The following is a 14264-nucleotide window of genomic DNA, read 5'->3' on the forward strand; positions in this document are numbered from 1 at the left end:
TTCAACAATGGCATATATATCGGCACAGTTTACTTACACACTAAAAACATCTAATCACAACGAATGTATCGCAGTAGGCCTAGTAACGGATAGGATCTGGTATTCCCACAGGAACAGCTATAATGGTAGATTTCATTTTATTATATTTTAAAGTAAGTAAGTAGCGGTACCTGAGTATAAAGATTTTATACTATTTTCACCACACTTGCTCATAAAGGGTTTTATTTCACAAGGCAGTAGTAATTGATTTTACTCCCGGCGAACTTAGGGGAGTAATATTTTATTATTATATGTATCTCATATGAACTCACGGGTATATACATCCCGGTCATTTGATAGGCGTGCGTGGGGATACAGATCCAACACGTAGAGGCCCTTTGGAGAAGTTTGCTGTTATGTAATACACCTGCTAAAACCCATTCACGGGTACAAATAGATACCCGTAAATCGGTTCCAACAGGCGTAGGGGCTATTATAAACACAGTGGAAAAGAGTGCCGGTTATGGTGTTGAAGTTTGGCTGGTCAAAAGATTGGGCTATTGCTGAGAGGTCCGGACACCTGCCATAACAATGTTGTACACGTTATCGAGGCAGGCGGTGACTCGCCGCTGACTAGATGGGCCCCTGAAACTGTACTGTTAAAATATTTTTCAAAACACTTTAACGTGGAATTTATTGAACCACTTATATCTACAACTATGCCAAAATACGCTTACACACGAATTATTTCCCCCGATTTTCCTTCGTTTGGTGGCCTAATAATAATTAGGCTTATAATCCTAGATTTAACCTGTTTTTTTTTTATTGTAATTATAGAACTTGTGCGATAATGTATGTTGTCACTTTTTTTAGTCGCGCGCACAATATCGCCTCGAGTGTAATGACGACCAACATAGCACACTTGAATCATAATCCGCGGCGTTGGACCCGGGTGTGTCCTAAAATATAACGTCCAAAAGAAAGGTATAAGCACTGACCACTGTAAATGTCATAGTTGCTTTATAGGTAGGGCACAGCACAGCTGATGTCATTCCAGATCTAGAGCAGAGCCCAACTGGGGATTACCTCCACCTTATTTACACTACTCATAGTGTTGTGTTCCTGCCGGTGAGTAAGGTTGCCAGAGCTCAACGAGGGTGCGAGGGAGAGTGTTAGGGTCGGCAACGCGCATGTAACACATCTGGAGCTGCAGGCGTCCGTAGGCTACGGAGACTGCTTACCATCAGGCGGGCCGTAAGCTTATTTACCACCGACGTAGTATTAAAAAATATTACGGATCTAAGGGATGACGGCGCCGCCGCCATATACTCGTAGGTATCGATTCGTTGTTGTGTGAGTGAACCTAATTCTTAATAATGCGAGCTACGGCAGTTATAGTCGGAGTCAATATAGGCTAAACTTTATTTCCAATATTAGCTTAACGATGAATGTGTCTTCTTACTTATACTTGCGAACTTTTTAAATAGCGAGACAATATTTCTGCATTTTATTGTGATTTAAAATAATTAATATAACATTTTATTAATTGCATAGCAAGTGTGATGAAATAGGTATATTGTGTGTTACACGACAGATATATTCAGAAGAAAGTGCACGACCGCCCCGAAACCGCCTTTCCATACAAACGTAGTCCCAATTTTCCTCTCTGGATATTAACATTATTGAAAATATTTTGACACAATTTCATCTACTTATATTAACCACAGCTATGGCTTGTTGTTAGATTTTTATCGATTTATTTAATATTAAGTATAGAGTTAGGAGCATTTAAAAAAAATTATGGAATTATTTTTTCGCTCCACTCTTAAAATAATAAAAAGATCGAGAAAAGTCATACGAAGGGGCATATCTATGAACAATATACATCAAATTGTGTAAACGTACTTTCTATAATGTTAATATCAAGAGAGGAAAATGGGGACTACGTTTGTATGGAGAAGTAGTCGTCCCCTTTCCTCTGTTAACTCGAATAATAAAATTCCATCTTCCATATTCACTGTCAGGTTTCAGGTTCAGGTCAGGTTTGTTGCACAAGGTACTAGTTATTACCGTAAAATGGTAAGAAATATTTTTACGATGCCGATCGACACCTATACATATAAGGAACTTAGGTAGTTATACAATTAGGCCCTATTCAAACTAGTGCCTACAGGGATTGTCGACGATGACAGTCGGCGGCGTGGTGGCCTGGTAGCGTTCCTTTCAACAACATCAGGTACGGCAACCAACCGTCCTGAGTCCTGACATCATCGCTATGCGGGCTGTTCACACTCGTCGAGAGACCCCGAGACAGGCCGACAATGAGTGTGTACATGCTGCACCCTTCTCGTCTCGCTCTTCCTTGTCTCGTCTCACGCTTCTCCGATTGGATCGGAGCGGTGCCGAGACTCGGAGAGAGGCTCTCGACGAGTGTGTACAGCCGGCATTACAGATGACAGTAGGTTTACGTCGAGGGTGGCGTTGTGGCGGGCCGGGCGCGAGACAGCTACGTGTGCATGACGGTGGTGCGCCGCGTGTAGCCGCGCCGTGCGCCGCCGTTGCCCCCCTGCGCTTCACATTCTCTCTTGACGCGGTCTATGATGTCTGCCACCAACTTCTCCTCTCTATACCGCTTCTCTTCCCAATCTTCTTTATTTCGATTGTCTGAAATGTCCATTCTTATGCTTATTCGCATACTAAATAAGCCACATCATTTATTAAGATGCAGATACTCAACGGTCACATAAGTACCTATACTTAATACATACATATATCGAGTATGATCGAGTTTTTGTCCGGCATGTCTAAAGGATTTGTTTCTATGTTTTTATCAAACTTAAAGACTTACTACTAGGTGGCTTATGTGGGCCAAACCTACCTTACCCTTTTTTTGGCAGAGAAAAATCACAAATTTCTTTTCTGTTTCCCAAAATTAAAGCTTTTACTGGTTGTGATTTACATCGATAGTATGTAGCTGCTAAACAATGCAATAAATTAAATCAGAGTATGCTTAATGCAAAGTAGTCGTCAAGTTGCGGAAACCAGTCCGTAATAAAATACTACAATGCTTAAGTATAATGCTAGTTATGCTGAAATAAATGTGACTAAGATCAAGATACTCGCAACTGAAGTTATATAATTATCATTATCAACATGCATTATATTCCAAATCTGCTCAGTATACAGATCGATTGACTAGAGATAATACTCCAGTCATTTTACTGTCCACCCATACTAGCTGAATTTGAATGGAAATAATTTATAATAGCTAAATTATAGAAACTTACTTCAATGTAATGCGAAACAAAATCCCATATAATATCGCTGTTCACTTCACTGGCATAACATTACAAACAATTTTTCAGTAGGATTTTTATGAAAATGTATTTTCTTAGTAGGTAAGGTAAGTACTTGAATAAATAAACATCTAATCAAATAGGTATGTAGCTACTTTTTACCTCCGCAATAAACTTTGTTTATTTGGTAGCCCTGGGTAAAAAACATATTTATTTCGATTTAAGTAGACTGTAGACTAAAATGTCGTGAATATGCTCTAATAAAAATATCTATTAATATTTGAATAGAAAAAACAACGGCGCTTAGGGGAACCCGGAGCATTACGGGCACCCGGAGTAATATGGACCCATTCTCCTGTCCACACTAGCCCGCACACGCCGTAGGTAGTAGCCTGTACGGACGTCTATCGGCCCTGTGACCATGCGGCAAGTGGAAATGGCGCACATTTCTGGGAGTCAAAAACGATTTTACGAAAGTACGAAATTTGATCTATATTTTCTATATTTTGGTGTGATCAGTATCTTCTACATATGTGTGTTATAATTTTATTAGCAATACAGGGTGGCTTTTAATCTTAAAGTTTTATTAATTTATAAAAAAAAAATTAAATATTTCACGGTCTGAGGATTAGTTTGTTAAAATGATGACGTTGGGGCATTATGGTCGTCGGGGCAATATGAGCATGGTGCCACCATATTGCCCCGGAAAAACTATTGTATGTAGATTACTGCTGTTGTTACAAGTTAATTATTAATAATGAAAGTAGGACAGATAATGATTAGATAAATATAGATAATAGGATAAATACAGCAAAAAATATGGTGAAAAAAAGTGATCAAAAAAGACAAAAAAATGAGAATCGCTCGGAGGATGAAGACATGGGAATATACATACTTTGTGGAGTGTACTCTCAATAAAGGCACTCTATTCTATGTCTCTCATGTAAAAGGTGTGCTCACTGCTCATGTGCAGGTGAAGACGACATTACTTATTACATATTTCATCCCATTGTGCTAGATTTTAGGTAAAAGTATTTTTTTCAATACCTATAGTGTTCCGGCCCATAATGACCCAGGTAAGCCCGTCCTGTCCCAGGCACGGGGCAATATGGACAATTTGTACATTTTTGTTTCATGCCTATCCTAAGGTCCAAAGAAATGGTACATGAGCTAATTATTTTGCATTTTAAGTGAAGTTGCATTCTAATGAACGATTATCCAAGTAGGTAATGGTGTAGTTTACTCTATTATGTTATCACGACATATGCTTAAGAGGCCCGTATTGCCCCGGGTTCCCCTATTGGTGCAAAAATGGCATATAAACTAACTCCAATGTACTGACCTCTGTTAACCTTATTTGATCTGTTTGATTCAGTTTTAATCGATGTCTGTTTAACAGGTTGTTGGCAGGCGGGGGGGGGCGGGGCAGCCTCCGCCCCCGGCTCGCGCTTCACCACCACGGGGACCATGGGCAGCTTCTCCGGTACCTCGGACACAGTTCTGGTTATCACGGGACTTGGGTCGGTCACAATTTCACTATGTCTGCTTGATAGGTGCCCAATGTAGCCTAGAAAGACATTTTATTAATACACCTTTTTTAGAAAACTACTCGTAAGTACAGATCCTGGCAAAAAAATTCATTACGTAGGCTCACAGTTGCACTTAAGTATTTCAACAAAATAGGTTCTAATCTAATGTAATGTCTGAACTGATATTGGATGTAGGATGTAGATAGTTCTTTAAATATAAATAAAAAACCGGCCAAGTGCGAGTCGGACTCGCGCACGAAGGGTTCCGTACCATTACGGAAAAAAACAGCAAAAAAATCACGTTTGTTGTATGGGAGCCCCATTTAAATATTTATATTATTCTGTTTTTAGTATTTGTTGTTATAGCGGCAACAGAAATACATCGTCTGTGGAAATTTCAACTGTCTAGCTATCACGGCTCATGAGATACAGCCTGGTGACAGACAGACAGACGGACGGACAGACGGACAGCGGAGTCTTAGTAATAGGTTGAAGGGTCCCGTTTTTACCCTTTGGGTACGGAACCTTAAAAATAGGCCCATTTGGGCCACTCCCATAAATATGTACCTAATTCGTACGTGCCCATCTACCTAGCATACTGAGGAATAAAAAGCACAGATCCCGACGCGATAGGTCGTATCATGGTCTGGCTTTCCTTTGTCTGGGGATCCTTTATATGAATTTCTAACCGGGGTGATTACTCTTTTTCATCTATAATTTAATTTACTTAAGCTACTAAAATACTAACACTAACTAAAAAAAATTAAAAACTAATACTAATACTAAAATATTAATTAAAGGTGTATATAAGTATACATTTTTGATTTTCGTTTTTTCATCTGTTATTTGATTTTTGACAGTTATGAATTCACCCTTATATTTGACGCTAAGACCTGCCGTGCAATTGTGTCGCTTAACTCCAAACTCGGGTAAATCCGTTCGACCCTCTCAGCAAATATCTACCCTATTACCTTGTCTTTATACCAAAATCGCATAATAATTCTATATATTCCTATATAAACGTAAAAGTCCTGACTAACTGACTGACTGACTCACTTAAATCAACGCCCAGCCCAAACCGTTGGACCTAGAGAGCTGAATTTTTCACAATAGATAGCTTTCATGACGTTAGTATCCACTAAGAAGGGGTTTTTCAAAATTCATCCCCTAAGGTGGTGAAAAAGGGGTTGAAAATTTGTATGGAGATCATAATTTTTTTTGAGTGCGGGACTTGAAACTTTGTATAAAGGCATATTATTAAAATACTAGAAAAGTAATTTCAGCGTTTTTGAAATTTCATCCCTTAAGGTGGTGAAAAAGGGGTAGAAAGTTTGTATGGAGGTCAAACATTTTTTTAAGTGCGCGACTTGAATCTTTGTATAAAGGCATGTTATTAGAATACAAGAAAAGTGATTTCAGCGTGTTTAAAAATTCATCCCCTAAAGTGGTTAAAAACGGGTTGAAATTTTGTCGTGGTCCTAATTTTATTTTAAGCTAGGTACTTGAAACTTCATAGAAATATATATAATTAAAAGAGAAAAAAACTTATTTCAGCATTATTGAAAATTCATCCCCCAAGGTGGTAAAAATGGGGTTGAAAGTTTGTATGGAGATCAAATATTTTTTTGAGTTCGGGAATTGAATCTTTGTATAAATACAACAAAAGCAATTTAAGCGTTTTTAAATATTCATCCCCTAAAAGGGTTAAAAAGGGGTTCAAAGTGAATCTATTACAAATGCTTTGAAACTTCTTAGAAAGGCATTGTATAAGATTCCAAAAAAGTTATTTCAACGTTCTTAAAAATTCAACCCCTAAAGGGGTTAAAAAGGGGATGTAAGTTTATATGTGGTACAAATTTTCTTTTACGCTAGGAACTTGAAACTTGGTAAAAAGGGCATTATATTAAAATAGACGAAAATTGATTACTTACACCGTTTTTGAAAAGTTTGTATTAATAGTTTCGGGAGCGTTTTTTTTTTAAATAGTGGACTTGTAAATCTTCTAAGAGGGTCGAGAGGGATTATATCGGGAACAATTTTTTTCAGTTAGGGTCTTGAAACTTCGTAGTTTGTGAAAGACAAATTTCATGCGTTGTATAATTATTAACAAATGATTAACCGTCCCTACTGATATCTTTTGCTGCATAATGTCCTATATTATGCTCATGTAGAATATATAACCACCAACATACAATTCTGACATATGAATGTACCCGAGTTTGAAGTTAAGCGACTCAATTATTGGTATACTTAACGGTGACTAGTGAAAAATAAGTCTTAGTACTTAGTAATGAATAATGCTACCTTTCCTGCTTTTAAAGAACACGAGACATTGTTCACATTGGAAGAGTGGCGCTGGATTCAAGGGCTGGATAACATGCCGTTTATATTTGTGTCTGTACCAATGCGTCCGGCTTTGCAGGATCTCGCCGCACAGCTTGCATACTACGCTGCCGTCGTTCCGAGTCATGTACTCCAGGAGCTCGTTTCTGGACATTGAGTTTTCATTTGCCTCTTGTTCCTTGTCATCTAAGTTTTCATTGTCAGAAATGTCATCAGTTTGACATTTTTTAATAGTTAAAAAGTGTAGATCGGGATCTTGCAAGTCGGGATCAGGCGCGGTGGAGGGCGCATCGCTGGACGAGTTGCCGTCGGGACAGAGCTCGATGTTAGAGCACTCTGACATTACTTCTAAAGTTATTAACGGCATGCCATTGCTGTCGCCATTCTCGTCGTAGCTAAACTGGAAATCTGTAATTGACACATATTTAGAATTAACTATTTATTCAGCTGTTAAAGTAGATTAGTTTCTGTGTTGGTACAGTCGCCATGAGATATATCGGGGCGCCAAGGAGTTAGCCGCTATTATCAAGACATTAGAGTGCGTGTTCAGTCATTTCACAGCATCTTGGCAGCTCCGATGTATCTGATGGCGACTGTACACTATAAAGTTTTTTGCTCTATAACTTCATACGAAATACAAATAAGCATAGTTAAAAGATTTTAGATATTGTAGGTCCATGCAAGTACATATAAGTAGATAATAAAATAAGTATACCAAGTTTGTTGTTACAAATACACAGATTTCAGTTCGGAACGAAAAACTAGTATGTAGTAACACTAGTAGTAGTATGTGAATGTAACGTAAGTTAAAATGTTGCATAGTCAGCCTGGCGGACGGAGGCTCAGACCGATAGGTATGCGGGGTTGGTTTAGCTTACAATATAGGCTCCCCGAGTGACCTACCTAAATACACGTCTAACTTTGACATATTATTATACTCTTTGCTTTGAAAGCCATGTCCCTAAAGGGGCCCACTATGTAAAGATACTAAGTAACTATATATGTATGCTTAGATCTATTTTGATGCGGTTTTTAGGGTTCCGTAGCCAAATGGCAAAAAACGGAACCCTTATAGATTCGTCATGTCTGTCTTTCTGTCCGTCCGTATGTCACAGCCACTTTTTTCCGAAACTATAAGAACTATATTGTTGAAACTTGGTTAGTAGATGTATTATGTGAACCGCATTAAGATTTTCATACAAAAATGGAAAAAATCTATAAATTTTGGGGGTTCCCCATACTTAGAACTGAAACTCAAAACAAACCCATACGTGTGGGGTATCTATGGATAGGTCTTCAAAAATGATAATGAGGTTTCTAATATTATTATTTTCTAAACTGAATAGTTTGCGCGAGAGACACTTCCAAAGTGGTAAAATGTGTCCCCCCCCCCACTGTAACTTCTAAAATAAGAGAATAATAAAACGAAAAAAAATATATGATGTACATTACCATGCAAACTTTTACCGAAAATTGGTTTGAACGAGATCTAGTAAGTAGTTTTTTTTAATACGTCATAAATCGTAAACCACAATTTACCTTTCACTCACGTTTCACATAAAAAATACATTGTTTAGATTGTGTAATGTACGGAACCCTCGGTGCGTGAGTCCGACTAGCACTTGGCCGGTTTTTTTTTTTAAATAGATAAGATAAAGTAATTCAAGAGGAAGGTTTATATGTATAATACATCAGCATTGCACCCTAGGAGGATATAACCAAACGGAGTAGCCATTAACAGGCATTCCCCTCTGTCGAAAATAGTCGGCCAATGGTCATACACATGGCTATTTTGACGTTACGTATACATTTGACGTTCCCCTCCCCCGCAAAAATTGGCAGACTTTTGTACAGCAAATTACAGACGTAGCGGCTCCGTTTGGTTATATCCTCCTAGATTGCCCCCGTGCGAAGCCGGGGCGGGTCGCTAGTTTTGTATAATACAAAGGAGTTAATTAAAAAATATTTTTTTTCTATAAAAAACATTTATTTGCTTTTGGCCGTAACGTTACCATGGAGATCTGTCCACAACGTTTACCATGGAGATCTGTCCACAATGCGACACTTTTTCGTGCATGCTACCGGTGTTCATCGATTTATAAGACTTTATCACGTCAAACAAAAACAGTCCATAACTCCCGCCGGGACATTATAGGCCTTTATCCTTTAGTACACCTGCATGAAATAAGTTTTTTTCGAGCAAGTGTGATGAAAATAAGCATTAGATCTGTCACGCCCACGCCGTCTCTACTGTACGCGCACGTCGCCATTCTCTTTGAATGTAATTAAATATACCAAAATAAAGAAATAATAAAACAAGTCATATTGTTTATATTTTATTTGGATTACTTGTAGTGTTACATGTATTCGCGTTATTTAATGCGTTCACGATGGTAAAATCGTTATATATTTTTATAATAAAAAACTATTTTAGACTTCTTGTTACAATAAAATAAACATCTGTTTAATTTACATCTGTTTTAATCGTTAAAGCTTTGAAATTTTTAAACGATTCTTAGATACTCCTACCTATCTACTTATTTAAACATAGCGGATATGCCATTGGAAGGTTGGTACCTACTACTTAAACTGATTTTAAATTAGGGTTTTAGCAGGGCATGGTTGGGTATAATAGTGTAAGGTTATCTGGGATTAGTGGCAACTGTCCAACGGAGTAGGTTGCAATAATAAAACCTTTCTTACTTTTTGGTAAATGAGGTTTACTTACTTTAACATGACTACGCCACATAAAGAGGGGATAGCTTTAACATGACTACGCCACATAAAGAGGGGATAGCTTTAACATGACTACGCCACATAAAGAGAAAGAGGGGATAGCTTTTTGTTCCAAGTAGGATTTAAAAACTGGCTCAAAAATAGGTAAAGATGTACCTATATAAACTTATGGTTTTCCTTTATTAGGATATGGCCCAAATAATAATTAATTAAAACTAATACACAAGAAATCCTTTTTTAAAAGGGAATCTAACAATAGATATATTTTATATTCATGTTAATAAGTAATTTAGGAGGAGATAGTATGTTTTATGTAGTTACATTAGGTAGATATATTCTGAACAAGCGGTCAAATCAGTATACTGTTAAATTCTGGTCAGCACACTAGTAAACTAAAATCAATAGAATATAGAAAACAAATCAACACTCTAATATAAATTGCACTTAACACGTAAAAAAATAACTTTCACCAACGATCTTCATTTTGTAACTAAATACATACAGCGAATATGTATGCTGCAAATTGCATAGATTTCTTTACGGAGGTGATAAAGTATATAGGTACTCTATTATGAAAAACAGATCTTACGTACCTACTTATTTAAGTGAAGTACTTATTTATGTTAAATATGCATGTCACTATGTATCTATTGTTTGGAACAGCATTTACCAAACTATGGGTCGCGAACCATCGGTGGGTCGCTAGCGAAATTTGAGTGGGCCCTGAAACATAAGACGGCATGCCGACCGACCGGGTTTAACAGCCGGTACTAATATGAATTCATGCTCTCTATTTAAGACGGCCAGAGGTGGGTCCCGAATTTGGCAGTTTTTGCTAGGTGGGTCGGAGCCCAGTCAACTTTGGGAACCACTGTTTAGAATATTAGTTTGTATGCTACTTACATTTTTGACTTTTATTTTATAAAATTAATCGAAATCTGCTTACATTTTAATGTTATACCGAAGTGTCAATTCACTTATATTTTGATGGGTTTTCTTAGAGGTTTAATCGTAACGAAAACAACGAGAATAGTAAAACAGACATTAATAAGGTACTCGTATTCCTGTACATTTTATACATAATATAATACCTAATCTGACGGTGATGTCTTGTAAGCAAAACACCATCGATCTCTAAGTGTCCTATTTGCTTTACAGTGTACCGCTAACTACCCTCTATAATTCTTTACTAGTAGCATACCTAATTTATAAAATTGTCAATATTATCATAATATTCGTCAAAACATTAGTTTGTATGTAATACTTAACGACTATCAAAAACTTAATTGTTTTGTCGAATTTAAAATTTTCGCTGCCTTGCAGCATGGATTAAGGTGAAAGATAAGAAATATAATAACTCAACAATGAACAGGAAAGCCAACTTAGTTAGCACTAATATCACAAAATAAAATACTACAAAAGAAGAGAAAGAAACACTCCACCACACTGTTAAGTATATTTTAGTAAGTAAGATTAACCAAAAGTAAAATATGTGTAGTGGAAAAAAAGTAATGAAAAAAAAATTTAAGAAAATAACGAGAAGAATTAAGATGCCCAAATTAGTGTTTTGCTTGGCGTTGCGTTGTACCTACTGCGCGGCAGTCGCGTCTGCCTCGCGTTTAATACCTCTTGGTGATTATTAATTATTAAACTACTGCAACTAAATATACCATTAATTATATACAAGAACGTGGCCTATCAAACTCTATGATAAACTTAACATAAGCTATATTAAACTTGTGCGCTAATTATTGAAATACAAAAACTCAATTTGTAACTAACATCTTTAAAGTATACAATATTAATCAATTCAAAATTCTGGTTCTTAACTATTAATCGCTCGTACTTTAATCATCTTTCCACAACAAGAACTTAAAATTAGAATGGAGATTAGTCGTAACATTATTATTTTAACTTTTACATTATATTTTCCTTATTAATGGAAGAACTGGTGATTGTCGCCCGGGCGGCGCGGAGACGCGATGCGGCGCGGTGCGGCGCGCGCGCCTCGGTCCTATCTACCTTACTAATCGTTAAAAGGGAATACTCATAAGAATTGGAAACATTCCTAATATACAACATTTATCATTTGTGCTATGGCACTATCATCAATTTACTTGTGTACCTAACTACTTAGGTCGGTATTAATGGATAAATTTAAAAATATATAACTCTTGCAAACATGCTTAATTACAGTTATTTTATCAACAGTAGACTCACTAATATAGTTAAACAATTACGTAATAAAAATCTTCTACTTAATAAGTCTTTATTAGATAAAAATTTAGAGTATGAATAGTAATTATTAAACAATCATAATGTGTTCCGACAAAAGTGGTATCTTCCGCTATAACTCTAGGCATCAAGGCACTTGCACTCCAAAGATAATCCATCTTTCGTTTCATCCGTTAGTTTCAAATTAGAATCCAATATAACATACCTACACTGTAAATTTATACTGAACTAGCAATCGCTGCACATGCTTTGCATCTATATCAGTTTATAACTCTATTTAAAAGTCACATGTATATAAATATAATATAATATTATACATATATAACTACGTCTACTTACTGAAATGTTCGGGTATACATTGAAGACAGACATGAGCAATAGTGGTATGTAACAAAATGTTGCTCCCACGTCACGTGTTGCTCCATGGCCAGCCTTCATTGTACCTACTCTCGAGTACATTGTACCTATTCTGATTTCAGACTCAAGTAGATCGCGATCAGTTAAATTGCTATTGTGAAAACAGTTTAAAATGTAAATGACAGTCTTTGGTTATGTCTTACGGTATCATACCTAGTACTTATATATTTCAGAGCTACGACACTGACCAAACATGGAATGTTCGCATCAGTGTGTGGTTACAGAACTGCATGCATGGAAGGCACGAATCAGACTTGTACAGCACCCATCATTAATGCTATTTACTTACACATTAACTTTTACAGTAACTCGCTTTTGCTAATATTGCGAAACTGGCCTCAAACAATTATTGTCTACTAATAATTTGCACAACCGTAATTTTTAACAAGTATAATCTTTATGTAACGAACATTAGATATTAAATGCATAACAGTATGATTGGAAAACAAAGTTTAGTCAAGTAATGCACTTAGTAAAAGTGTACATTAAAATTTTACTCAAAAAATAGAATAAATAACTACTTCTATTGAACTCTGAATTTCTTATACATATAATCAAAACAAATCGTGAAAATTGGTTTTTGAGGCATAATGAAAATTTATGTGGAATTGATAGATACGTAATGTTAATACTTAGCCGAGATAAAAAGATGGATTAAATGCGCTCAGTATTCGCACGGCGCTCGCTTGGTGTGCGGGAATAGCGTGCGCGTCAGACCTGCGCGGGGTCGGGCGACGAGTGCGGCGCGCCGCCCAGCGCCTCCAGCTTGATGCCGGGCGGCAGCTGCGCCTCCATCCCCGGCAACATGAAGTACGCATTCGGCGGATACACGCAGTCTTTTGGCACGTAACAATCGTGGGTAGTCTTCATATGGTTTTTCATCTTGTCCGGTCTAGAGAATTCTTTGCAACAGACGGGACACGGAAACACTTTTCTCTGCTGCCCTTCGTGGTAAAGGAAAGCGTGCCTCTGGAATGAATACTTATTTTTGAAAGTTTTTTGTATGTTCTCCTTGGCACATTCGGTGCATTGGTACACTCCTTCGTTAACGGAGGCGTATCTAAAAAGATTGAGCCCTCTGACGGACATCTCGGTGAGTTGCTCGGCGGGGTCGTTGGAGGCGGAATTGGCGCGGCGGCGGATGCGGCGGCGCACGGCGGGCCGCGCCTGGTTGTTGTTGAGCGGCTCGGCGTACGCGCCGTCGCCTGACGTCGACGCCGCCTGCGTGGCCGGGTTCACGCGGATCTTTCCGTGCCCGTCGTTCGTCGGAGAATGGACATACCTTACATCTTTATGTTCTGAATCTGGAGATGCCCGCCCTGAAAATATATTATTGACAATATTAATAGAATAAGTATGAATATACAACAATTATAGAAAAAAATACTGTAACGGATTCTTTCTTTAGAACAAGAAGCGCGTGCCTTGCGATAACTAAATGTGCGCTAAGATGATGAAAAAAAAAACAAATGGCGAAAATATATAAACCTTTATTTGTTCAAATTGATTGTCGAAATTAATTACCATAAGTTTTTAATAAAAGAAGACCATGAACATAAGCGAATATAAGTACTTCATGAACAAGTTTTATGCTTATAGTTACTGTTTTAGCACCTTTTCAATTAAACTGACATAATTAATAGATTATACGTATAGTTCAGTATCAAGTCGAAAATTTGTTCATGCAATCTCTCTCTCTCTCTGGTCGTTCGTCTAGTTGTGTTCATGC

General features: G+C 37.3%; 4 protein-coding genes across 6 annotated transcripts in view; all 4 read right to left on the minus strand.

The window, feature by feature from the left end:
• The window catches only part of LOC134754971 (uncharacterized), a 567282-nt gene that overhangs the window by 414107 nt on the left and 138911 nt on the right, over positions 1-14264 (minus strand).
• LOC134754951 (uncharacterized) overlaps positions 1-14264 on the minus strand; it is a 533971-nt gene that overhangs the window by 95152 nt on the left and 424555 nt on the right. The gene's annotated exons all lie outside the window — the stretch shown is intronic.
• LOC134753771 (uncharacterized) lies at positions 1827-8104 on the minus strand. Its single transcript, XM_063689709.1, has 4 exons — positions 8086-8104; positions 7109-7555; positions 4618-4842; positions 1827-2643 (listed from the first exon to the last, which is right to left on the minus strand). The coding sequence occupies exons 1-4, from the start codon at positions 8102-8104 to the stop codon at positions 2486-2488; spliced, it is 849 nt and encodes a 282-aa protein (XP_063545779.1). The 3' UTR covers positions 1827-2485.
• Positions 9471-14264, minus strand: part of LOC134754857 (protein tramtrack, alpha isoform-like) — a 28855-nt gene continuing 24061 nt past the window's right edge. For 2 of the 3 annotated variants that reach the window (XR_010128982.1, XR_010128981.1), the window contains exon 4: positions 14010-14230. Coding sequence is in view for 1 of the 3 variants with exons in the window: in XM_063691302.1 (XP_063547372.1) it covers positions 13247-13854 (608 nt within the window). In the remaining 2 variants the exon portion in view is untranslated. Of the gene's footprint in view, positions 13855-14009; positions 14231-14264 lie in introns of those variants that run through there. The other variant, XM_063691302.1, reaches the window with a different exon arrangement.

Source organism: Cydia strobilella, chromosome Z (assembly GCF_947568885.1).
Source record: "Cydia strobilella chromosome Z, ilCydStro3.1, whole genome shotgun sequence".
NCBI lineage: Eukaryota > Metazoa > Arthropoda > Insecta > Lepidoptera > Tortricidae > Cydia > Cydia strobilella.

What these genes read in the sequence shown, in the direction of transcription:
- LOC134753771 (XM_063689709.1), bottom strand. An exon ending in GTTCTTTAAAAGCAGGAAAG is followed by an intron (nt 4,843 to 7,108) that starts GTAGCATTATTC and finishes ATGTCTTTCTAG; the next exon opens with GCTACATTGGGCACCTATCA. An exon ending in ATCAAATAAGGTTAACAGAG is followed by an intron (nt 2,644 to 4,617) that starts GTCAGTACATTG and finishes TGGACATTTCAG; the next exon opens with ACAATCGAAATAAAGAAGAT.